Source organism: Phalacrocorax carbo, chromosome 17 (assembly GCF_963921805.1).
Source record: "Phalacrocorax carbo chromosome 17, bPhaCar2.1, whole genome shotgun sequence".
NCBI lineage: Eukaryota > Metazoa > Chordata > Aves > Suliformes > Phalacrocoracidae > Phalacrocorax > Phalacrocorax carbo.
Window position 1 is genome coordinate 10,449,029 of NC_087529.1, and position 24,983 is coordinate 10,474,011.

Consider the following 24,983-nt stretch of genomic DNA (forward strand, 5'->3'; position numbering starts at 1 on the left):
GATAAACCGCCCCGGCATGAGCTGTGTGGCTTTGCCCGTGCCGGCTTGGGATGGTGAGGATGTGGCCGCGGGGGCCAGAGGCTGTCTCTGAATTAGGCATAAAGGGATTAGGGTTTAGCTGGGCAGCACGGGCGGGTTAAAGTCATTGTGCTGTGGGCAAGTCGCCCGTGCGGAGCGGAGATTGCTGTGGCAAAAACCCCCGGGCTCGTTATTTGGTGAGTGTGGGGCCATGCTGTGGTGCTCCTGCACCCGAGATAGCTTCAGTCGCATCTGCCGGCTCCGCTGATACCGGCGTTTGCTTAAACAATTAGGAAAAAAACCCACAAATTGAAATTCAAGCCTGGTCCCTACCCCTGGCTTTCGCCCCTCTGTGGTTTATGTGGTTTCCAGGGCTTTTTGCTCAAGCGACTCCAGCTCGCTGGGCACCTCGCTGCTAACGGGCGCCTGCCGAAAAAGGACCTCAGAAGTCCCTGAGACGGAGCGGGGCAGAGAAATACCTTCTGAGTCGGGGCCCCTTCCTCATCGGTGAGATAACTCTTAGTGTGGGTCCTGCCCCAGAGTGATGTCCCTGGCAGGGACACGGGGAACGGTCCCCTCGCTTGGAGGGGGGATGCTGTCCCAGCGCTAGCAAAGGATATTATTTGTCCCTCTGGCTCCTATCAGGATGGCTCCTGATGGATTTTAAAGCGTGTTTAATGATAGCCAGGGCTAATTGCTTAAACATCCTCCAGGGCCGGTGTAATTTTTAAAAATCCCCTTTACATATGCCCTTCCAGAGTAAAAGACCATTACAAATAAAATCACTGTCGTCTTGTTGTTACGTGCGGGTCATCGCTACGCTCACGTGCTGGGGATGCCCTCGCACCAGACGGGCTGGGGGTGCCGGTCCTGCTCCCTCAGGTCCGGGGGGCTCGTTGAGCGTTTCAGGTGGCCAAGGAGGCCAAATACCACCTTCAGAAGTCCCCACCTCTAGCAGTGCTTTCCCCTGCTCTAATGTACCCCCAAGCTGTCCCTCCTCTCCCCGGGAGGGTAAATGGCCCATAATCCATCTCAAGACCAACCACTTACATATGTATATATATTTTTATATATATATATAATCTATATTCCATATATAGATATACATAATTTATTTTTTACTGTTTTGCTGGAATTGGGGCTGGCTCACTTGGGCTTCCCGCAGTCTCACTGGCAGTGCTGAAGCAACAGGCAGAATTTTCCTGGAAAAATGAATAAGCAGATAATTTCCAGCCACTCTCATGCGGAGCTGCAAGCAGGACCGGCACGATGGTCTTTTTTTTTTTTTTTTTTTTTTTTCCCCCCCAACATGCTGAATGGTCGAAGCTCTCATTAATTTAAATTCCTGTTTGGCTCCCTGAACTGGGAGCCAGCCCATGCGGTTGGAGGCTTTATAAACATCCCAGCTGGGTGCGTGGGGGAATTTCCGTGGTGATGCTGTGATGTCCGTAGGGCAAGAAATCAGCAGTGGTAGCGTCTGTTTGGGGCTCTCCATGCTGCTCCCCTGCTTTTCGCTTCTCCCTTGCTGCCGTCGGACCCCGGCATGCTCTGCGCCGGTGGCATTTCCTTGGTGCGGTGGCTGAGCCGGTGTCCTCCAGCTGGGCGCCCTTGGATGCAGTTGGTGGTTTAAGGTGGTTTAAGGGCTGAGCTGGAAGGCGTTGCACCCACCCAGCACTCATGAGTTTGGGTTGGGGCACTGGCTGTCGGATGCTTTGCCTTGCAATGGTTTTGAGTGGTCTCCTGTCCTCATTACAGGATATGCTTCATGCGGTGAAAATCACCAGGGTTACATTTTTAAGATACGGTAGAGCTGCGGGGAAAAAATAAATAAATCACTCAATGTAGTTTGAAACCAATAGTGGTAGAAAGCAGTGTAAGAAGCAGCAGATTTAGTCCTTCGTCCATTCTGGGCATTTGGCTGTTCCCATCTCACAGTGTCTTCCACTCTGCATTGGGTTTGGCCTTGGGTAATTCCCAAAAAAGGGGTTATTGACTTTTTTTTCTGATGGCAGGGGTGGCCTGAAGGAGTGCTGGGCATGAGGGGAGCTGGTGACAAGTTCAGCCCAGTTTTGTGAGTCCCGGGCGAGTGCGTGGCTCCCTTTGGGAAACTGGATTTTGGGGTTTATGCTACATAAGGCTTTCGCACGCAGCAAGGTGAAAGCGGTGGGGAGGACGGCGGTGGAGCTCCTTCTTCCAGCCTCACCATGGGAGTGTTGAAACACCAGCTTGGCTTAATAAAGAGGATACTGTTGCTTCTGGTTGTGGCACAGAGCTGGAAATTGCTGTAAGGCTTGAAAAGATGAGCAAGAAGGGGAACAACAGTCAGCAGTAGGAGCTTACAGCACCCATCTTTGCCATGAACCAAGCCGCAGCCTGGCAGGCGGCGCCACGGCCATGCCGTGTGAGCTGCCAGCTCCTAGAAACTCCCCTTGGTTTCTCCTAATTGAACCTGTTTATAATTTGAGGGATACAACAACACGGTTTTCTGCTTGGAAATTTCCTCTGAGGGGGTTGTCGTTGGCTTGCTTGTTGTTGTTGTTTGGTTTGGTTTGTTTTACTGTTTTGTTTGCTCCGAACGCTTTAGAGATGGTGCTGCAGCGCGCAGGACCGGAGGATGTTTATTCTGGGGAGAGATGCTGCCCCGCAACAGCGGTCGGGGGGATGGGGAAGGGATGCTCCTGCTGCGGGTGCAGGGTCTGGGGCAGACCCCATTTCTGCCACCCCACGCACCTGGGTTTCCTTTGCTGCAGCCTGGGTGATTCGCAAGCAAAACTCCGCTGGGACCAAATTTATAATCTTTCCCAGGATTATAAAGAGAGGCGAGGAAAGAGGTGTCGTAAGAGCTGAGCAGGTGATGGCCTGTGCGGGCTCCCTGCCTGTGTCCCCATGCTGGCTGTGGCATGGCACCCCCGTCCCCAAACTGCTCGTTCCATCCCCACAAGACTAATTTGGGGAGGAAAAAGTATTAAAAAAAATAATACATTAAATAATAACTTTTTTTTTTAATATTGAAAAATACAGCCATTCTGCAAATGTTTGCTTTGGCCCCGTGACAGCGACGTGGCGGTCCCTGCGTCATCCTGCACCCCAGGGATGGGGCTCAGGGCACAGAGGTGGGACGGGGCTGAGGCTGGAGCTGAGCCCCTGCTGCGGGCAAGGAGGGGGAAATCAGCCCCTCGGTGGGTGCGCCAGTGGGATTTCAGCAGGATGGGTGTGTGGTGCCCCAGGCAGGGGGGTAGGATGCTCTGCACCCATCTTATCCACCTCGCTCCCTGCCACTGGCCCTAACTGCTATAAGAATGGTTTACCCCAGTTTTCCTAAAGATTACTTTCCCTTTGATTAGACAAACAACTTCAAGCTGTACGTATTAATTTGATTTGAATAAGCCTGGTGCTTGCTGTGAAGTTTTTTCCTCCCTTTTATTCCCCCCTTTTATAAATCTGCTGTCACTGCTCTGCGTGACCGTAAATGATTAAAAGCTTTACAGGAATATTGTCCCCCACATCCCTTAACGTCCTGTTGTATTACTTGGGTCATATTTTTGTTATGATTTTTTTTTTTCCTTGTTGAGTGATTCTCCATTTTCCTTATTAAATGGTCAGCCAGGTGAAAGGGATTATTTTTGTCCCAGTCTTCTGCAGAGCAGGGAGTGGGTAGGGAGAGGGTGCAGGGACCCTGCCCGATTCCCTCTGGCGTTATCCCGGGGTTTCTCTTCAGTTCCCTCTCTGGGGCCAGATCCAGCTTGTGGCTTTGCCTTCTGCAGCTGAGGGAGGAGTATATCTTCCCCGTAAGCACCACTTCCCATGGGAAACTGCGGCCGAGCAGGTTGGTGCGGCTTGAGCTCTGTGAGGGGCTGCTACCAGCCTCACCAAGGCAGGCACCGGCTCTCCAAAGCGCTGCCAGAAGGCAGCAAGAACATCCATGTTATGGCAGTCATATTTAATAATAATTAGGGCACTCAGAAATACGTATGGCCATCAAAATAAGGCTGTTTTCCAAGCGAGTGCTTGGGGGGCAGCTAAGAAGGATGTGATGCTCCCTGGACTGGTTCTTTTCCCGACGGCAGCCCCCAGGCGATGGCTGGTCCCCAGTGCAGCACTGCAGCTGCCCGGTGTCCTGCGGGCCAGGAGGGCGGCTCAGGGCCAGCATCAGCACCGCCATCGCCTTGCCGCTCCCTGCCAGCTGCAAGGAGGCACCTCTTACTAACACAGCACTGATTAAAAGCAGAAATCTTGAGCTCCCTGCACCCGCAGGGCTGTGTGCAGGGAGCTGCTCGGGAGCGTGTACGTGAAATGGTCCCTCATCTGTCCATCCATCCATCCATGCACAAACCGCAGGGCTGGAGCAAGACGGACCGCTGCCCCGCATTACTGCAACCCTTCGTGAGGGTAAAGCTGGAGGTGCAGGCAGAGCCCTGTCCCCAGCGTGGGGCTGTGCCGGAGGGCGGCAGCGCCCAGGCTGCAGGACCGTGTGTTCAGTTTCCTGCTTTATTTTCCAAGATGATGCCTAGTTTTGGGTTCGCCCCCCACCCCAAAATTGTCCTGGCGGAGGAGAGTCATCTGTCAGCTTTGTTAGGAAGCGTCAGCGGGGTGTAAGAGGATTTTGGCGGGCGGCTGTCAGCGTGGCGCAGCAGAAGTGCTGGCACGGCTGTGGCTCGGCCATCCAGAAGTGCCGGTGAGGCCTCAGCACTGCTTGCCTGCTCACGCCGGCCAGCAATGCAAGGGAAGCCGGCCTGGAGGTCTCATCAAGAGCAATTTCTGAAATTCAGTTATTACTGTTTAACAGGGATTTGTCTCCACCCTCGCTGGCTTGTTGCACACCCACATAACAGCGAGGTTTTGCAGGGCTGAGGGCACGTTCATCAGCCCCCTACCCTGTGCATGCTCAGGCACCTGCAGAGATGCCTGCATGGGGGCACTTGTTATTTTGGGCCAAAATCCAGTATTTCCCCAGTTGCACGGGGCAGCACTGCCCTGCTTTGCGTGCAGATTCCTTCTGCTTGGACACGGGTGTGAACCAGGGCAGGAAGGTAAATTTGGGGTTTTGCTGTTCACTTTTAACCCTTGTTTTTCGCAGAGCTGAGCGGCCACGGTTATCAGCTGAGCCACAAATTGAGTAACACGCAGGCAGCTTCATTCATATTCCCCGGCTCCTGCCCGTCTCGCCTTGTTAGAAATTCTCTGGCCTCTTTTATCCGCTTGCGGCTTTGAGCACATGATTTACGATCTGGTTTGAGTGGCTCCTAAGCGTTACTGGCTAATTTGCCACCCTTTATTTGCAGGATTAAAGCCGGGCAGCGCGACGCTGCCCTGGGGATGGAGGGGCGATAGCTGGGAGGGACCGTGCTGGGTGCTGGGGCGGGGGGATGCTGTACCGGGTGCGAGTGCTCTGGCGTGCAAGTGGGGCCATTTATGCAGGGGGAGCCCCTGCCTCAGCTTCCCCTGCAGCATCAGCATTGCCACGGGTCATCGTGAGAGGTGTGCATTGGGGTGCAGAGACCCGGCGCAGTTGCTGCACGTGTGGTCAGGCCCCTGCATTTTTACCCCTTTTTTTGCCCGTTTTGCAGTGTGGGATGGAGCTCCGGGGGCTGAGCCTCTTCTTGGCCACGGGGTCCTGGTATGCTACCCAGTCCTGCTCCTGCCAGCGTGGTCCTCCAGGAGCTGCAGGGTGGGATGATTTGATGACAGAGCTGCCTTTCTTCCTCGGGGTGAAGGCAGAGGAAGGGTGTCCTTGCTGCGTCCCTCTGTCTTCAGGCACCTTTGGGTGCCCGGCTCTCCTCTTGCCCAGGGTGTAGGGAGTGGGGCGTGGGGACGGCCCGCACGGTGTCCTCGCAGGGACACGTGTGTCACCTCCTGCTCACTGCTGCCCGCAGAGCGCGAGCACTGGAGCGCTCTGCGTCCGCTTCAGCGCTACATCCTCTGGCTCGGCACAGCCGCAGCCTGCTCGTCCGGGGTGTCCTGCGTGCTCCGGCGCGCCCTGCGCCGCGGTGGCATCTCCCCGGGGATGAGTCCCGAGGGCAGAGGTGACCTGGCCGCTGCTGGGACACGCAGCATTGGCCCTGGGGGTTGGTTATGGCTTGCAGCGTCCACAATTAATCTGCCTTTAGCAGAGGAGACGTGGGGAACATGGGGCTCAGGCGGGCCCCGGCCCCTCTCTGTGCCGCAGTTTCCCCGCGTATCCACGCCAGCGGTGTCCGTAGCCCATGGCACACGCTGGTGTTTGGCTGTGCTGCGCTACTCAGTGCCAGCTCCCATTAGTAACAGCAATGCATATACCATTTTTTTGTTTCTATTTTCAGGTGAATATGGCCCTGGCAGGGAAGCCTTTAGACGTGACTCTCAGCACCTCCAGAGCTAACCAGTGGAATATGGTTTTTCCCCAGAAAGACGAAATCATCACCAGCTTAGTGTCTGCCTTAGACTCCATGGTAAGAGGCCGGTGGCGTCCCCGTCCCCCTCCGTCGTTTCACCTCCCGTTAGTGGGGCTGGCTGGGAGCAGGGCTGAAGCAGGAGGGCTGTCGAGCTTGTCCCTCTCCCCTCTGCTGCCGGAAAGTCCAGGGAGCTGCCGGAGCTGGGAAATAAAAATCCTCTCCTGCCCTGACAGCCGTAAGGATCATAAAGTCGGCCCAAGTTAATCTCAAATGTGTATTGTTTTCCCATTAATATTTATGTTGGTATCAACTGAATGTAGGGTGCTTGGCTGGTTTTTTTCTTGATGTTTTACCAATGTTACCATGAGCTTTTACACAACAGGAGAACAATGGCTTTTATCTCTGAGAACAAAGAAAATAACTTTCATATCTTTTGACGTAGAATTCCCGGTGGAAACCTTGCCTAAGTCAGCCGTGCTTACATAAACAAGATAACTGTCTGGATTAAGTCTCGTGGACCAGAGCTAATCTTATTTTTAACTGTGAATGTGATCAAGAATGGAAAGCGTGTGTGTAGTAACAAATGTCTAATGCAATGTGACATGCTAAATAGCCCTCCCTTTTTAAAACCAAGTCGTATTTAATGTATTTAGGTTGGATGCATCCTCTTCTTTATGCAGGTAGTGTGTGGGGTTTTTTTCCCACTAATTCTGATTTCCTTCTTTTTGACCATCACTGCCCCACTAAGGAGCAGGTTCCCCGGAGCTGACGTACCCCAAGCAGCTTTGATGATTTATATACGTGCCGTCCCGTACAGCAAATCGTATTATCATAGTTTGGTTTCTTAATGAATATACATTATTCCGCAGTCCTTGTTACAAGCTGACACCAGGGCCAGGAGGCCAGGCTGCTCCTGAAATTCAGCCTTTATCCCACCGCTTCGCCGTGTCTGGGCTCTGCACCCGCTGAAGGCTGGCTGCCTGCGTGTGCGATAAATAAACCACGGGGCCACATGCACATTGCCAGGCGGGCTTAGGCTTTGGATTTGGTCTGTCTCCACATCTCACATCCCCTAGATTTTATGCTTATTTTTTGAATGTTGGGCTTTTTGAGCAAAATACTTTCATTTGCTGCTGGGTTCTTGAAAGGAGGTTTCTTAAAAATATCTATTTTTGGGGGTGTGATTCAATACCCTCTTCTCGAAGAAGATGAGCAGGAGGTAAAATGACCCAGTACAGAGACTGATTTGAACCCATGCAAATCAAACTGGCTGTAATGTGGGGAGCTGAAGGTAGCTCCGGGGGGTTTGGTCCATGGGCAGCTGCTTTCCTGCTCCCTCCCCGCTGCCAGATCCTCCGGCCCCTCTGCGGTGCCGGGGGTGGGCGACGTGTCTAACCAGGGCTGACGATGGGAAAATCTCCCATTTTACCCATTAAATCGTGACCTGTGGATAATGTCTTCCTAGCGTTGGTGCTGTAGCTATGGGAATATGACTCAGGCTGCCGGCACTGTGTAACTATTATAATACAAAAAATAATAATAAAAATGCATATACATGTGTATTATGTAGAGCAGGAAGCACACGTTACATAAAATGGATTAATGGAGGAAGTCTTTTCCATCTCTAATGTTTTGCATAAGTGTACAAGAAGAATCGTTTGACTAATCCAGACTTTGACCATATTAGTGTTCTGCAGCTGAAATAAGATTCCCGTGCTCCTTATTTCATTAGAGCTGGTGGAAAAATACAAGTTGTTGTTGTGGGGTTTTTTGTTTGTTTGTTTGTTTTACAGGAATATTTTGTTTTAAAGAAATACTATAAAATATTTACTTTTAGGATAAGAAAAAGTGAAGTAAAATGATGGGTAAATAGTTCTGGTTTTCCAGCAAAGTGTGGCTCAGCCGGCTACCTTTCTGGAGCTGTAAAGTTGCTGAAGTATTTAAGGGATGTCCTAAACCCCATGAAATTCTGACCCAAACCAGAACATTGCTTTTGATGGGGGGATCTTTTGATGGGAAGAAAAAAAATGCCACTGGAAAATGGCAGGGGGTGCTGTGCGGGGATGCTCCTGCGGCCGCTCTGAGCCGGTGCCTCCCCGCAGTGCTCCGCGCTCTCCAAGCTGAACGCGGAGGTGGCCTGCATCGCCGTCCACGAGGAGAGCGCCTTCGTGGTGGGCACCGAGAAGGGACGGGTCTTCCTCAGCGCCCGCAAGGAGCTGCAAGCCGACTTCCAGAAGTTTTGCAGTGAGTATCCCTGCCAGCATGGTCTCCTCAGCTGAGGCTGGTGCTCCGGTTGTGCCAGCCAGGACCCCTGCTGCGCACGGAGGGGTTGTGGTCTGGGGGGCACAGCGGCACTGTGTGTCTGTAGGGCTGAGTAGGGTTTAAAGTGATGGAGAAAGTGGGTGGGAACCGTGGCTGGAGCCTCTCCCCTCCCAGGCAGGGCATTGCGCACCCCGGCTCTCCTGCCCGAAAGCATCCCTGGGGTGGCACAGGGCTGGATGGCTGCTCTGCTCCCCCGGCGCTGTCGGCCTGCCGCCGCGCTGCTGGTGTGCTGGAGTGACTTCTGACAACTCTGCAGGAATAGTTTGTCCTAGTGATCCCCCAGGAGCAGAGGTTTTCTTGGGCCAAGGTTTTTTTTCCTAGTTTTGTAAAGACAAGGATGGGTTTGGGAGCTGGGAGTGTTGGTTGTGGAGCTGCTTATTATTTTGAGGGGCTAACAGTGGTGAAAGGATGACTTGAGCAAGAGAAGTGGTCCCCCCAGACTCAGACTGGGGTCACCAGGAATCACAGGGATGTGTGTGAGTGGTGGCAGCCCTGTGTGTGGTGAGGCTGGCACCCAGCCCTCTGCCAGCTCTCCAAAAACAGCCTGGGAGCTGAGAGGAAAGTGGGAGCCACGCTGTGCACGGGAATCTGCATTTCTTGGGTGGCATCGTCCCTGGCATGCCAGCTGCTGCTTTCCCCACTCCATGCAGGAGCCAGGACAGGATCTGGCTTTGGTGGTGCTGGGGATGCCAGAGCCAGGGGGACTCGACTCCAGATCTGCTTGCACATGCTGCCCACGGTGGGATGTCAGTGGAGAGAAATGAACCGGCTGTGTGTGCACGCACATGGTGTTGACGGAAACCATATTGGTGCTTAATCCATTGGAGAGATTGCTCAGGAAGGGTTCGCTCTAGTGAAAACATTAGCGCTGTAAAGCTGCCAGGGTCGCTGCCTGCTCGGGTTATTCGCTGCACGTGTGCGGGAGGAGCTGGCTTGGCTTTGCAGGAGTGGCTCCCCGGTGAGGCTCCGCTCTGCCCGCCGTCCTGCCTGCTGTGGGCAGCTGCCTGCCACCTCCGCCACGCCACAGGCACTCGGGAGATCCGCCATTTGTTATCTTCCACTTTGGTGAGTTGTGTTTTGCAGGATGGGAGGCATTTTGGGGATGTTTCCTGCATTCGCAGGCGGCTCTGCCTCCCCTTCCCACCACCCACGAGAGGCAGGGAGGTACCCGGGCAGTGAACGGCAGCAGGGTGGCCAACGGGAGGGAGCTCCATCTTGTGTACTGAGTGCCAACTGTGTCTCCCTAGAGCTCACAATACCTGATGACCTTCTGCAGATTTCACTCCTAGAAACATATATATATATATATCCCAGCTGGTGACCTACCACTGTGCTGGGGCAAGGCACCCAGCATCAGATCCTGATTCCCCTCTCCTTTGGTTTCATTTACACCTTTATCAAAATGAAACGGTCGTGTCTGGTTGAAAGCACAAAATCCTGACAATGGGGTTTGGGTGAAGCAGCTGATGCTGGAGACAGAATGAAACGTGATAACTCTGTCTTGAATTATAAATGGCCGAGGCTCAACTCCGCTCCATAAAGCTCTTACAACTGGCATGCAGTGGAAAGCATCCCTGGAAGTGCCTCTGATTTATGGTGTAGCTGCCCCCTTAGAAAGGATCTGAAATAATCTAAAGCAGACATCACTGGGAGATGTAAGAAGCCTCTTATCTCTCTGGGTGCGCAGACCTCGCTTGAACGCGCTCCTTTATCTGAACCTCTGGCTCAGCCTTTCCTGGCACACGGGGGGAACTTGACAGTGATCAGGATTAATGTCAATGGAGGAGAGTTTGCGCCCAGCCAGGAGGAAGAGTCAGTCGTAGGAGGCTGTGGATGAGGATGTATTTCACCACCTTGGTAAAACACCCCCAAAAAGTTTTCCAGGGCCCGTTTGCCTGTGCAGTGGGAGGGATGTGGAGCTTGCCAGGGGCTGGGTGGTGTTCGTGGCTGTCCCCTTTCTGGTGGCTGGTTGTGCAGGTACCCCAGGTGGCTCTCACCCCATCCCAGTGATGTCCCAGCCACGGGCAGTTTCCATGGGAGGGATCCACGAGCTCCTCCTTGAGTGCCCAGGCAGCATCCAGGGCTGATCACTGGCAGGAGCCTGTCGAGGATGATGAAGGAATTAGTCCTTCGCCACCGAAAATCCCTTGTGAATCGCTTTGGATAGAAAGGCAATAATGCACTTGTAGTGTTTAATTTTCTGTGCATTTAGAGATGCAAGGAAGTCGTTGCTGAAGATATGCTTTATTTGAGGTTTAATGGGGGAAATTAGCAGGAAATAGCTGGTATTACGGAGCTACGTGACACTGAAGGGTAAAAAAGCCTTCAAGAAAGGCGGATTTTCTTTTCCTGAGAGATTGAAGGCTAAGCAGATTGAAACCAAGGAAAAGAAATGCGCTGCCCAATTAATCACAACAGTTTTGGTGCAGCTGAGTGGGTAAAACCAGGGAAGGGGGGACACACACAGGATGACCGACCCTGCTCCCGGCGACGGTGCTGGTACCACTGCCAGGGCCAGCACCTTCCCCCGCATGCTGTGGGCTGCTGGGGGCTGTGGCCCCATCCGAGCCAGGGGGCTGGGGTAGATGGGAGACCTGGGCCACCCAACTGCCTGGCCAGAGGACTTTGCTGATGCCATGGAGGTGGTGAGGGGCCCAGAGCCCGTGGGACCCCCGTCTTGTGTGGGGTTTGGGTTGGGTTTGGGATGGGATGGGGTTTGGCAGGGATGTGTTCAGTCCTGGCTAGAGTTGGTGTAACCTGGTTAGCAGGTTCAATCATTTTGCAGCCGCTCAAAAGCATGCGCAGCATTGCTCACGAGCCCTCTTCTCACCAGAGCGCCTTCTGTTTTCTCCTCTTCCCCCCACAGGAGTCCAGCAGAGGAAGGAGCAGGACGTGGAGGCGCAGAAGAAGGCAAAGGAGTGCGGGCGAAGCATGCTCAGGGTCTCCCCGGACCAGGGATCAGACGTGTACCTCCTCAGGAAGATGGTAGAGGAAGTGTTTGATGTGCTTTATAGTAAGAACCTTCACGCTTCCATTTGGGGATTTGGATTGCCCCCAGGGCTCGCAGAGCTGACTGGCGCTGCCGCTGGATGCGGCTTTCGGCCCCAGCCCGGCTCCCCGGTGAGGGAGCAGGCGCCTGGCAGGGGCAGCGTGGTGGGACATGCTCCTGTGTAGGGTTAGTGTTGTGCTGAGATGGGATCCGGCCACTGCCTCTTCACTTTCCAGTGCCCCAACCTGGGCAAAAAAAATCCCAGCGCGGGGGGAAGCATCCTCTGTCCCCTCAGCCAGGGGAAGCCTCTGCCATGCCCTGAGAGTGATTTCCAAGCACACCTTTGTCCCTGACACTGTGTCTACAGCACCTCTTTCACAAGCACTGTGTCAGGGCTCTGCAGAGACTCTCTCACCCCTTTCCCTGGCAAGTCTATTTAAAAGGAAAAAAGATGATTTTTCTAGCAGGCGGCCCCACAGCCCCAGCTCCAAGAGACGAGCTGGTGCTGTTCCAGCACATGCATCATCCCCAGCAATAAAGCTTCTGCAATTAAAATGTAGATGACCATATGGCTGTTGATATGTAACCCAGTGGGTTGCAGAGCTCCCTCCGGGCCCAATCTGTGGAGGCTCAGGCAGCAGCAATGCCTGCTTCTCACTCGGGAGGTCCCTGCTGGAGCCCCCCTGGAGTGGCTGGAGGTGGCGGCCATGCTCCTGGCTCATCCCCCAGCAGCGCCTACAGGGTCGTGCTGGCCCAGGTAGGAAAAGCGAGGTTGGGTTGGGAAAATGGGGCAGTGAGCCCCAATATCCCCCTGTGCTGCTCAGTGGGTTGCATTAGCCCAGCATGATGCTTTGGGGAGTTCAGGCCATGTGGCTGGACCAGCTGCAGCACTGGGTGTTTCGGTTTCCTTGGGTACAGCTCAGCATCACCGTTTCGGATTTGGGGTGAGCTACTGAGCCCTGCCAGGACTGTGCAGGTCTCCCTGAGCCTGAAGCGCAGGCGTTGCCCCTGTTTGTGTGCTGGGTTTGGGAACGGGCACTCCCACACGATGGGAGGGGGATAACGGGTGCTCCCACCAACCCCCCTGGGCTTGTGCGCAAGATTTGCTGCTGCTGGCTGTTGTTTGGCACTTGCCTTGCCAGCACCTTTCTGGCTTCATAGACAGAAGGGGGAGATGGCATCCCTTCCCCCAGGGACATCCTCTGGGAATCGCTGAGATTTTTCCAAAACCACTTAAAGGACTTGGAGACAATGTTCCCGTTAGCAGGGGTAATAAAATCCTCTCACTGGCTCCAAAAAGCTGGGCCCAAGCGGGAAGGAAGGGGCAACGCAGAAGAGCCAAGGGAATGGGGTGGGGAGGGCGTTTTGGCAGTGGTTGGATACCCACTGGGAGCTGCAGGTCTCCTTGTCCTGCTGCCGGGAGAGCACTGGGCTTTACAGGCCCCTGGGGAATATGGGAATTATTCATGTATGACATACCATAAATACATAACTGCATAAAAACACTTGACCAGGGTGCATCTGCATGGGGGTGTATGGACCATGTGGCCCATCTGGGATGAGTTTGGTGATGCTCTTCACCTTGTGTGTGTGTGGACGAGCTGGCCAGGTCCCCAACCCAGGGTGGCCGGTGTCACCATGGCTAGTGGTAGTAGCAGGAGGGAGTTTGGCATCCCTGAGCTGGTGATTTTGGCCTGGCTTTGCGTGTAGTTCTGGAATTGGGTGTAATTCTGGCATTTAGTGTAACTCTGTTTTTCCTGCTGATTCAGTAGAATCAGCTGTTTCCATCCCTGAGCTGCTGGATGGGGAAACCTGCTGGGCCGATGCTCCCCTCCCAGTGTGCCCACCAGGAAGAGCCTCTCCTGGTTGAGTGGGGAGAAATACCGCAGGAGATAGTAGGTGCCCCAGGGTGATTCTGTGTCCGACACTGAAAGGACTGTCAGAAATTAACAGTTATCTTTCTGATGGTTTTAGGTTTTTTTTTAGTTCTTTCAGTCATCAGGACATGGTCTATTCAGTCATGAACATCTTCCCATCAACAGGGATTGGAAACAAAAACTCTTAGAAAATGCTCAGTCAAAAAGATCATGTATTCCCTCCAGAGCCGGGTAATCTCTGCACCAACAGGATGACTGATTACCGCCGGCTTCTATTAAACAGGCATTAATGATGATTATTGTCTCTCTTTAGCTAAACCATGAGTCTCTGCACGGCAGCGTGAGGCTTGGTGAAGGTCACTTTGACAGTAACGCATTCCCCATAAAAATATGTTCTGGGAGTTGTTGAGTGTCGGGTTGATAAGGAGCCGCCGTGGGCATTGGGAGCTTCTCCCCATCGTGAAGAGAGGTGATGGAGGGAGGTGGAAAGCTGCTGCAGCGGGTGCGTTGGGGCAGGGAAACCATCGGTACCCTCCGGGCTTGCAGAAAACGTATTCGTGGTGTTGTGGTTCAAAGGTTTGTTTTGAAACCTCTGTTATTGGCTTAATTAAAACATCCATCCCGCCTATAAGGAACCTTGATGGCTTGTGCAAGTTGCACGTCATTTGTTGTCACGTGTTGCTTCAAAGAACATGTTGAAGAAATCACTTTTAATAGGGACTTGCTGACAGTGCCACAATAAAGAAGAGAGAAAAAAGAAAAGATTTTTGAAGAAAAGCAACAATATAAAACCCCACAGCTATTTAAAAGTCCCATAATCTCCCCTGCCTGCCCCTCAGCCTGGAGACAAAGGCGCAGACACCTTGCCATACGACCAGATGTTCTGCATCTGGACACTGCTTTGCCAGACAGGTCGAATTCCTGTGTGACTGTTTCTTCTGCTTTGTGCTTTCAGCACCAGGTTTATTGGTCGCAGCGACTTGGGTTTATTTCCAAAGTAATTTTTCATCAGAGAGCAGCTCAAGGGTTTGGTCATTCCTTGAAAGCCTTCAGAAGGGGCTGACTTTCCAATGATGTCTTGCCTGGAGGGCACCTCAAGCATCCCCAGTTTGGGCATGTGGGCTTTTCAGCCAGTTTACAAAATCTCTGTGTAGCTGCGATGCTTGCTGGTTGTCTTCTGCTGCCAGGGAAGGGAAAGCAGTTTGCTGCTGGTGTCAGAGGTCCAGCAGAGCCAGCCCCACACGCTGGGGACACGGGAGGACTCTGTACCCATCATCAAGTGGAGTGGGTGAGGTTTCTGGGCTGCTGGAGGCCATCATGCAGTCAAATGTATTGATATTCATGCTACCTGCAAATGAATGGTGGGATGGAGGGAGACTGTTGAGGTTTTTTTTCTTGTCTCTCAAAGTGCGTCGAGGCTGCCTGGCAGCACCAGCAATCAAAGTACTTTCCTTTCTTCCAGGAGGTAAAATAAGACAACCGACTGAAAATTAGGTTCCCAGAATATCTCAGTAAACATGAGATAAAAATCAGCGCAAGCCCTTCAGCCTCCTTTGTCAGCTCTTGGCTCCCTCCCGGCTTGCCGGCAGCCACATCCCTCGCTGGCACACGTCTGGGCACTCCTGGGGGGCGGGCTTGTGCCAAGTGACCCCAACTGAGGATTTTACTGTGCAACCTGAAAGATTATTGGGTTGGACTTGATGATCTTAAAGGTCTTTTCCAACCTAAATGATTCTAGGATTCTGTGAGACATCTGCTTATTGGCTTTTATGAGCTTTTTATTAATTAGCGCTTTTAGAAAGCGCTGAGAGGGCCTTGCATGCTAAGTACAGAGGTAGGAGGAGGTTTTCTTCTCATAATTTTTCCGTCGGGATCTCTCGCCTCTTGCATTTGCTCCTCCAGCCCAGCTCGGCCGCAGTTGGGAGTGCGGGGTGTCCGTCAGTGTGTAACTCTGCCCCCTCCTCAGGTGAAGCCGTGGGGAAGAGCAGCGTGGTCCCTTTGCCATACGAGAGGTTTCTGAAAGAGCCGGGCTCGCTGGCGGTGGCTGGCTTGCCCGAGGGGATCAGCTTTAAGAAACCCATGGAGTATGATGTGAAGTCCCTGATGGCCATCTTAGAGCACAGCCACAGCATCCGCTTCCGGCTAAAAAGGTAATTTTGGAGATCCCTGAAGGGGTGGGAGGGCAGCGAGGCCTCAGGATGGCGGCTCTTCTAATGCCAGTGAATGGCAGAGATTTTGGGCAGAGCAGGCAGGCGGGTCTCTCCCACGTCCCGGCTTCTCCCCCAGACTCAGAAACCTGGGTCCAGCCATGCCAAACCCAGCCTTGCATGGAGGTTCATCAGTGTCCGGTGGCTCAAGACCGTTTTGGACTTATTCCTATAATAAGCGCATGTAAACGTGTGCATTAACCTCATCGCTTTACGTGTCTCCACCAAAATTTCCGCTGTGGTAAGCTAAGTGCTTTTATGTCTCCAGAGGGGTTTCCAGTGTAAATGATGCAAGCTTCTTCCCAGGCTGAAATGGGGTTTTTAATGCCAGATGAGAAGGGAGGCAGGGGACCACAGTGGGATGCACTGCCCATTTTGGCCACGTTTTCGCAAGGGGTTCGGTGGTTTTGGGTGCGTTTCCTCTGCGTTTGCCTGGCTGGTGGCACCTCAGATCCGTTGAGAGAAATGCTGAGCACTACCGAATACCTCCTCTGAAGGCTTGGCACTTCTGGAAAATCAGGCTGAGACAGCTAAAAGTAGGACACAGAATTTGAGCCGTCTGTGAGCTTGTGGCTGCCTATCTCATGTGAAGCACGCGGGCTTCCTCGGTCTGAAGCTCCTCCTTGGGCTGACTGAGGTCCCCCTTGAACGTGCCGTGGGGGCTGGGAGAGGCGATGGAGTCTAGCGGTTACAGTCACACAAATTGTTTTAGTTCTTAAACACACTGGGCTGTTGAGCTAGGCGGCTTTGCCCTAGCTTTGAACTTCTGTAAGACCAACCTGCTTAAAGAAGACAAAACGATGCAGGTGCCCAAAGAAGCTGGAAGAGGTTGGGCGACGGCTGTAATTTCTGAAACAAAGAGCCCGGCAGCTGGCAGTGCAGCGTGTCCCACCCTCCCGGGCACAGCTCTCCTTCCCCGTCCACATCCTTACTTGTCCCAGCTTAGCAGTGCCACGGACCCAAAGGAACCTGTTTTTTAGCTCCTCTTCTCCCTTCCTTCCCTTCAGGCCAGCAGACGAGCCCAGCCGAGAGCTGAACCCCAGCGTCGAGTTGACTTGTACATCTCTCGCCTCCAAGGGGAGCCGAGACTCCGGTGCCAACGGCCCCATGGCCAAACCCGCTGGCCAGGACACCCCCTCCACCGTCGCCGTCACCAATTTCTTATACGGCGTCTCGCTGCCGACCCAGATCGCCGTCGACCTAAAGCAAGAGGTGTCCTCCGGCCTGCCTGGGCCGAACGCGGCCGGCGAGGCGCTGCTGCCCAGGCCCGCGGGAGAGCTGAAGGTGCCTTCCTCACAGGAGTACAGCGACTGCTGTGGTAATAGCCTGGAGTTTGCTCTCAGACGAGGGCCTGCTGCGAAGCCCACCCCCCCGGCGCTGACAGGGGACAGGCCCAGGTGTTTTGGCGGTCCTCAGATGAAAATCAGTGCAAAGCTTGGCCTGTACGGAGATAAGCAAACCTCCCTGCCACGCCACGCCGCCCCGGCCCTTCCCCGGGTGCTTCCGAGGTGTCGATGGGACACACTTCCATTTTTGCCTTGAGACGCTGGGTGCTGCACCACGAGGCTGGAGGGGCAGCCGGCAGGGATGGGGGGACTCGGTCTGGCCAGGACCCTTGTAGGGTTGTCACAGGCCAGGGTGCATGAAAGAGAGCCAGTGGGGTCAGGTCGGCATCGCCAGTGGGGAACAGCACCCGGAGGCTTGTTTGGGTGCCCCGAGCATCAGTCAGGCTCTCATCAGCCCTTTCTCCTTGTCTCCCCTCTTGTCCAGGACAGAAATCGTCAGTCTCTGGAGGTCCTCTCATCCAGAACGTGCACTCCTCCAAGCGCATCCTCTTCTCCATTGTCCATGACAAGACAGGTCCGTGCCCCGTTCCAGCATTGGAGGCGGCCAGCAGCCACCTCTTAGGAAAAGGTTTCCTCCAACCCCATCTCTCCCCAGTGGTCTCCCAGCCATCCCCACGTTCTGTGGCATGGGAGGTGCTGCAGTGGGAAATTTTTTCCCTATTACTTGTTTCAACAACTTAGCATTGCAGCTGAGACCTTCATCTCTGCTCGGGTCCATCCCTGCCACCTCCATGACACTCGGTCCTCGAGCAGTGCCAGCCAGCTGGGAAATCCCATCCCTGCTTTGTGCACGGGGAACCGAGGCACGGCTTTGGGTGAGGCCGTTTTCCCAAGCTGCAAACAGCAAATACCTGCTGAAAGCTTGGCGTTATTTCAAAATAACTGAAACCCACTAAACCCAGTGTGATTCTGCAGCAGTGCCCCGGGGGGATCAGCGATGGGGAGGAGACTTTGCCATTTCCCCACCTCCACCCCACCCAAGGGAAATGCAGCCTAAAATTGCTGACCTGTTTACATCAAAACCCTCACCTGCCTGTGTTTAAAAAAAAAAAGAAGAATCAAAAAAAAAAAAAGGGTGGGAAAGTTGGGAAAGAGAAAGAGACGAAAGAGCTTCTCTGTGAAACGGCCGTGCCTTTCGAAGGTTTGTTTCAGGTTGAGTTTGCTCTGTCCCAGAGGGTCTTTAATTTCAGGGTTGAGAAGTTTTATGGGGTCATTTCTTAGGAATCTGCTTTGCACATGCACGGCTGCAGAGGAGGTTGCTTGGGGCTGGGGAAGCCCAGACCTTATCTGCCAGCCTGGCAGAATCTGCTCAGGAAGAGGGAAATAATTATTTTTAAAGCAGTAAACTCTTCTTCCTGCTTCCCAATGCTTCGTGCAAGAAAAGTGCATCTGCTGTGTACAAACCATATGGAAGTTCCTTATTTCTTATCTTTTGTTTTGATAGATAAGTGGGACAGTTTTATAAAAGAAACTGAAGATATCAACACCCTTAGGGAGTGCGTGCAAATTCTGTTTAACAGCAGATATGGTGAGTAGGAGTTAATATCCCATTATGCATCTGCAGCGCTTGTGGTTTGCATATCATTATATAGCAATCATTTTTGTTCCCTAACACAGCAGCAGAAGCCATATGCTAGAGTTCCCTTCTCTTCCTAACACATTTAGCCCAGCAGCTCCCAGTCACTGGGTGTCTGCTGAAGGTTATGTCAATATTTCCATTTGGAGCACCCCCCACCGTCGAGGAATTTACAACTGGGCTGTAAAACAGCCCTGGTTTGAAGTGTGGCACGCCGGGTCAGAGCGCCCAGGCCCTGCTGGCGCTTGTGGGTGATGGGGATGTGGTGGCATGTGGCCGTTTTTTATTAATGTGGCAGGGTTAAAAAGAAGGTTGTCCTTATTGCAACGGCATTTTTCTACCTGCATAGCTTACGGGTGTCATTGGTGCGTCCCTCGCCATGAGCAGTGCTTTTGGGTTAATTCCTGGGCATTCTGGGCAGCTTAGAAAATCGCTCAGGAATGGGCTGATGGGCTGGAGGTTGTCACCTGTACCATCCTCATCAGGCTGTGTAATTCATGAGTTATAGATGGGCTATAGATGAGCTCTGTAACTTAACACCTGTATACGTGCTATGCAACTCGTGAATTACATAGCTCAGCGACCTGCTGCGGTTGAAGGGAGGTTGGGGACAGCACATGGGCCAGCTCGCTCCTGGTTTGAGCAATGCTGGGCACATTTGGGGGTTTTGGAGGACGCCGTTAGCTGTGTTTGCTGCTGCATTGTCTCCCCGTTGTCCCGTCCCCCAAGGGTGAGCTGCTCCCAGGGCTCACATTCTGGGACAAGCAAAAGAGAAGAGGGTAGGAGGCGCTCGCTCTGCTTGAGTTCAAGCCTTTACACCTTCATTTTATCATCTGTAGAAGGAAAAGCATGTGTTTAAGTGCAAAACCATGCATTCACCTTTCAGCCGAAGCCTTGGGGTTAGACCACATGGTCCCTGTCCCGTACCGGAAAATTGCCTGCGACCCCGAGGCGGTGGAAATCATCGGCATCCCAGACAAAATACCCTTCAAAAGACCTTGCACCTACGGCGTCCCCAAACTCAAGCGGATACTGGAGGAGAGGCACAACATCCATTTTGTCATCAAAAGGTGGCGAGGCGGGCAAGGGGGACTGCATGGTCTCGAGGGGGCTCGGGGATTTAAACTGTTCCCTCCATGCTGAGAGGGTTGGTTTGACGCCCAAAACTTATTTTACCCTTTTTTATGGAAAAGAGCCAAACAAGTCTTTTTTTCCCCCAAACCTCCATTTTCCATCTCTGTTTCCCTTTTTGCAAGGATGCGGCAGGGCCATACCACGGTCACGCCCGAGGCCCGTCACCCCGTTGTAGGTCTGTGCAGGCATTGCCAGTGCCACCCGAAGCACTTCGCCACGACTCTCTCCAATGGCGTTTGGTGGATGGGAGCGGTGCCCCAGGTTTGGGGGAGGAACATCCATATTCACGATGCGCGGGGATTCCCCTCCACCTTCTTTTGTGGTGATCACTTATGGATGTCCTGCATATGCTATGATGAGGATGTATTGCCTACGGGCAGGGCGTTGCGCCTTGGTGTCTGCATTTGCACTGGAGTAGGAGGAGTGGATGCTTTCCCGGTTATCTCTCCGGCATGCAGCCCCTCTTTGCTTCTCCATCAGGAAAATCTGCTTTATAATATATTTATTTATTCGGTCCTTCCTGTGCAGCACTTGTGTTGTTCCCTTGCCAGAGGTGTGAATCTGTGGCCCAGAAACCACCCAGCTAAGGCTCCCAAGGGGGCTAAAATCACTGATATCAACAGGACTTAGGCATCCTAAACAGAATTAGCTTTCCAGATGTTGGCTGGTGGAGGAGCCACTTTATTCCACAATGGTCAGGCTGGGCTGGGCTGGATCAGGCCCTGGGACGTGCCCCCGAACACGCTTTGCTCCCATGAGTACCTTTGCATAGAAGTTGCGGGTGGCTCCAAAATACAGTATTTGGGAGAAAGGTGACATATCCCGCCAAAGTGGGAGAGTGTAAACACTGCAGCTCTGTGCTGGTGGCATCTAGTTGATGGTCTGTGTCGTGAAGTGAAGGTCCAGCAGCAGCTACTTCGAGCCCATCATCTTTTTTGGTAAAGCCAGCCTGTAGCAGCCTCATTTAATAAGTTAATTAAATGAAGATAATGACTTATAAGCAGATTTAAAGGTGCTTTAGTTAAAAAGCATATGCTATAAGATTGCTTGGTTGCACAACAGGCTAAAAGGCTTTTTTTTTTTTTGCTGAAAAATTCATTCCCCCTTTTTTAGGGAATGACTAAAACTACTATTTTGACTTGGTTTAATACTGTTCATTAATAAAACCTAAAATTCAGTCATTAGAAGCACCTATTTCTAATCCCTTTTTTTCCTTTCCTCCTAGGATGTTTGATGAGAGAATTTTTACAGGTATGTTCTTCATGTCCTTTGATTTATTGCCCAGAAAATAGAAAGATTATCCAGAGAGGCAGAGTTGAAATAATGTCACCTGTAAGCAGGAAAAGTGCAGGACACTTGCAGTTATGCTAGTGAGGAGAAGCCTTGCCTGTGCCCTAGGCGCGGGCATGCTGAGATTGCCTTTGCCTGGGATCGGTGCAAGCACCGTGTGCCCCTTAAATAGTGTTTTGAAGGTTTAAGCGAGAAATCCCTGGTGCGTGAGGCTGGGCTGGCTCCCTGCGCCGGGCTGAGCTGCAGCTACAGGCAGCACACGGCATGTTTCTGTGCTTTCAGGAGGAAGAAAAATCACTGCTGGGGTCCTCACTGGTAAATTATTCTCCTGGTTTTGGCTGGGAAGTGCTAACATCATCCAGCCCCTGACTTTTTAAAAGAAAAACAACAAAAATCCATTTTTTCAGTGACAAAACCCTGAGAGGGGGTTCTTCGGCTTTCTTTTGTCTTGTGTTTCTACTCCTTTTGATTTGAGCTGGCGAAGCCAGGCTAAGTGCTTCTTGGCAAATAAAGGGAGATAGGCACTGGTGCAGTCCAGCCTGACCCTTGACCCTCGCTCCAGCAGCTGCCCCCGTCCCACCGCCCTGGTATTGGCACTGCACCCCAATTTATCACCGCCCAGCCCTGCTCCTGGTTTGCCTGGGCTTGGCTTGCAAGTAAAGACGTGTTTTCTGGGGTTGGTTTTTTTTTGGTTTTGTTTTTTTTTTTTCTTTCCCAAGCTGCCAACCCTGCATGCTGGCAGCTTTCCCGACACCACCTTCTTCTCTGACACCTCCACCAGCCAAATTAACCCCTGTGGCCCTGCGACAGCCCTGGCCCCAAGGGTGCTCTCTGGGGACAACAACACCAGAGCCACCCAAAGGGGACCTCCAGCAGAGCCTGAGGGGGTCCCACCTCAATGGGGGAGTTTCTTTGTCTCCAGCCCCATTAATGACTTTTTTTCTCAAGAAAAGGATTTTTTTTAAGATCTAACCCACCCCCAAGGGATGGAGCACTGAACTGTGACTTGGGATGCTTGGATTTTCCTTGCAAATCCATCGTGGTTGTGGAGTATCTGGGGGGAGGTGTCACATATGTATGTACATCAGCACCGTGCTACAAGCTCCGGGGTTACATGGGAGGGAGGTACAAGTGGAAATTAGGAGATGAGGAAGCAAACCCAGCAGGACTGGGGTGGATGGCAGCTCCCCCTCCCCTGCCTGCTCCCTGCAGGGCTACCAGAAGCAAAACACATTAAACCTGGCTTTTTGTGATTTGCGTCAGCACATCTGACTGTGCAAAAAAAAAAAAAAGCATCTGCTGAGTCAGGAGGTGCCATTTTTGCAAAGACACTATTTTCTGAGCGGAGCTGTATTTTAAATTGCCGACTGCAAAGTATCCCAAAGCTTCCCCATGCAGTTTTGCTCACCCTTTAATTAAAATACCCACCACTGCTAGGAAACCTATTTTTGCTACTCCCCTGGGTAGCAGCTTCAGGCAGGCTTCACTGCTGGAAGAACAAGATTTGGTCCATAGAAGGCACAAATTAAAAGGAGCCTTTTGGACTGTCCATACATAAATAGTGTCTTTAAGGCTCTATGTTGCTGATGGTCCCATTGCCAGAGACCTGCCCTTCCTTGCAGGCTGGAGCTGAAAGGAGAAAGGCTTCATGTTCCCATGGACGGGATGTGTTTTAGAAGGGTGGGGATGTCACGATGGCACTTCAGGACCAGCAAAGGGCCTTTGGCAGCAGCTATTTAGCAAGACACCTACGTGGTTTCTGCAGCCTCGCGGCGTAATTTCATTCCCTCCTTCCCCCCAGCACTAATCCTTCAGCTCTTTGCTCACCTTCCCTGCCTGATTTTCATTTCCTACCCTCCCTTCAGATCACTCTTTTCATCTCCAAGGTCATTGCTGAGGCTTTGTTTCAGCTCCTTTCACGTTGCTGAGGAACAGGGAAGGAAGAGAGGAGGTTTTTCATGGTGACAGGATGCTTTTGTCCCCCTCCGTATTGCTTTAGCAGAGATTTATCCTGTTGTGTGCAGGGCTCAGAGCTGTGGGACGGGGCTCCCCATGGCACCACTGCTCTGGGCTTCGCTGAGCTCCTGTCCAGTGCAGGACATCCCCTCCCTTGGGACAGGGTTCTTCTTGCTTTGGGGCTTGCTCCTGCAGCACTGGTCCATGGCCCTGGCCATACCTGGCTTTGCTGAGCCTGGTCCCCACCTCTCCCAGTCCCCACCCTGTCCCAGCAGCCAGCCCTTTCCGGAGATGCTCCATCCCGGGCAGGGCTTCCCAGCACCCACTTAGTTATGCAGAGGTTTAAGCAAGCTTCTTGCTAGTATTTTAATGTGTAAACCCAATTAAATCTACACCCTTCTCTTTGCAATCTGGTGACTCTTGAAAACCTGCCCCCGACCCTGACCTCAGCTCTGGGGCTAGAGGGAGAAGAAATGGAGGTGGAAAAGCTGCATCATTTTTTAGCCTCTCTGGTTGCTAATTCTGGTTTTGCTTTTCCTTCCAAACCTGCCCTGTGCACCTGGCACCAGGAAGCAAATTTACCAAAGATCCAACCAAGCTGGAACCCTCCAGCCCCCCCGGGGAGATCTCCCCCGAGCCGCACCGCGGGGCCGTGCTGGACCTGGCGGGGACCTCTCAGGCCAACAGCAGGTAAGTGGCACTCCCATCCCGCAGCCGCTGCCAGGCGACATCCTTCGGAGAATTATTTTGGGGACGTTAATGTGCACAGCAGGTTATTGCTGTGCTGCCGGCTCACATGCTGGCTGGGAAGGATGGGCATGGGATGGTGCAACGGGTGTGATTCAGTAAGCTGCAGCGTTGGGGAGATGTTGTGGGTAACGAGGTGGGAAGGCAAGTGGCTGTAAGGGCATTGCTTTCCTGCCTCCCTAACACCACTGCGATGGTACAGCTAGCTGGCATAGGAGGAGACCGAGCACCCCCATCCTTTTGTGAGCCAAAATAGCAAAGTTTGGAATCATTGATTTTGTACAAAACTGATGAAATAGGGGTCGTACCCAGGCAGGCTGGGATTACCTGCAGGAGCGATCTCCAGTGTTAAAGCATGGCCTAAAGATGCACCCTAAGCCAGCACTGTAACACAACATCCTGATAATTAAGCGTTACGTGTTTATAAAGCTCAAAGGGAGACTAATACCGGATTAGCGGATGTTTTAATAAAGGTGGGGTTATACAGTTCAGCAGGGCAGGAGGCTTTTTATGAGAGTACCTGTTTCTGGTACAACCATGCCACAAGCTAGGTGGGTCTGTAATGTGCTGGCAGCGCCTATGGAGCATATAGCATTGCTCTCCAACAAACGCTGGGAGATCCAGAAGGTATTTTTCTCTGTGTAGCTCCAGCTTCCTTCATTTTTGCTTCAGCTGGTCAGAAGCAAGGTAATATTTAGCCCCAACATTTACCTTTAAAATCACTTTAAATAAAGAGGAGTGGGGCAGTAGTTTATAGCAGTATAACTGACGCTTGCAGGCAAGGCTGTGCCTCAGGGAAAGGAGCCTTTTCCCAGCCTTGCCCCTGCACAGCCAGCTCGGTGAGGGGTGGGTTTGCAAGCAGCAAAATGAGTTTTGCTGGCATGTCCGTCCGCACACCCATGCTGGAGGCTGCCGGCTGCAGGGAGGCTCAGGAGCAGGGGTGTAAGAGCGAGCGCTCCTCAGCCTCTCCGGCTCAAAGTCTCTCCGGGCTGCTGGGGCTGCGGATGGTGCTGTGGGGTCAGCAACTTCTGCAGGCTGGGATGGGGAGATGGGGTGGCTTGTCCCCATCTTCTCCATGGCATGTGTTGGGCTCCCCTCCCTCCTTGGCTCTTTGCTGACATGAACCTGTGACAGGTTGGAGTCTCCTTCT

General features: G+C 52.7%; 1 protein-coding gene across 4 annotated transcripts in view; it reads left to right on the forward strand.

Moving 5' to 3' along the window:
* The window catches only part of GTF2IRD1 (GTF2I repeat domain containing 1), a 68,116-nt gene that overhangs the window by 16,573 nt on the left and 26,560 nt on the right, over positions 1-24,983 (forward strand). For all 4 annotated transcript variants that reach the window (XM_064467690.1, XM_064467693.1, XM_064467692.1 and 1 more), the window contains exons 2-11: positions 6,318-6,446; positions 8,492-8,633; positions 11,578-11,724; positions 15,544-15,727; positions 16,792-17,102; positions 17,555-17,644; positions 18,575-18,658; positions 19,593-19,776; positions 21,066-21,091; positions 23,656-23,776. In XM_064467690.1, the coding sequence (XP_064323760.1) occupies positions 6,324-6,446; positions 8,492-8,633; positions 11,578-11,724; positions 15,544-15,727; positions 16,792-17,102; positions 17,555-17,644; positions 18,575-18,658; positions 19,593-19,776; positions 21,066-21,091; positions 23,656-23,776 (1,412 nt within the window). In that variant the 5' untranslated portion in view covers positions 6,318-6,323. The remainder of the gene's footprint in view (positions 1-6,317; positions 6,447-8,491; positions 8,634-11,577; positions 11,725-15,543; positions 15,728-16,791; positions 17,103-17,554; positions 17,645-18,574; positions 18,659-19,592; positions 19,777-21,065; positions 21,092-23,655; positions 23,777-24,983) is intronic.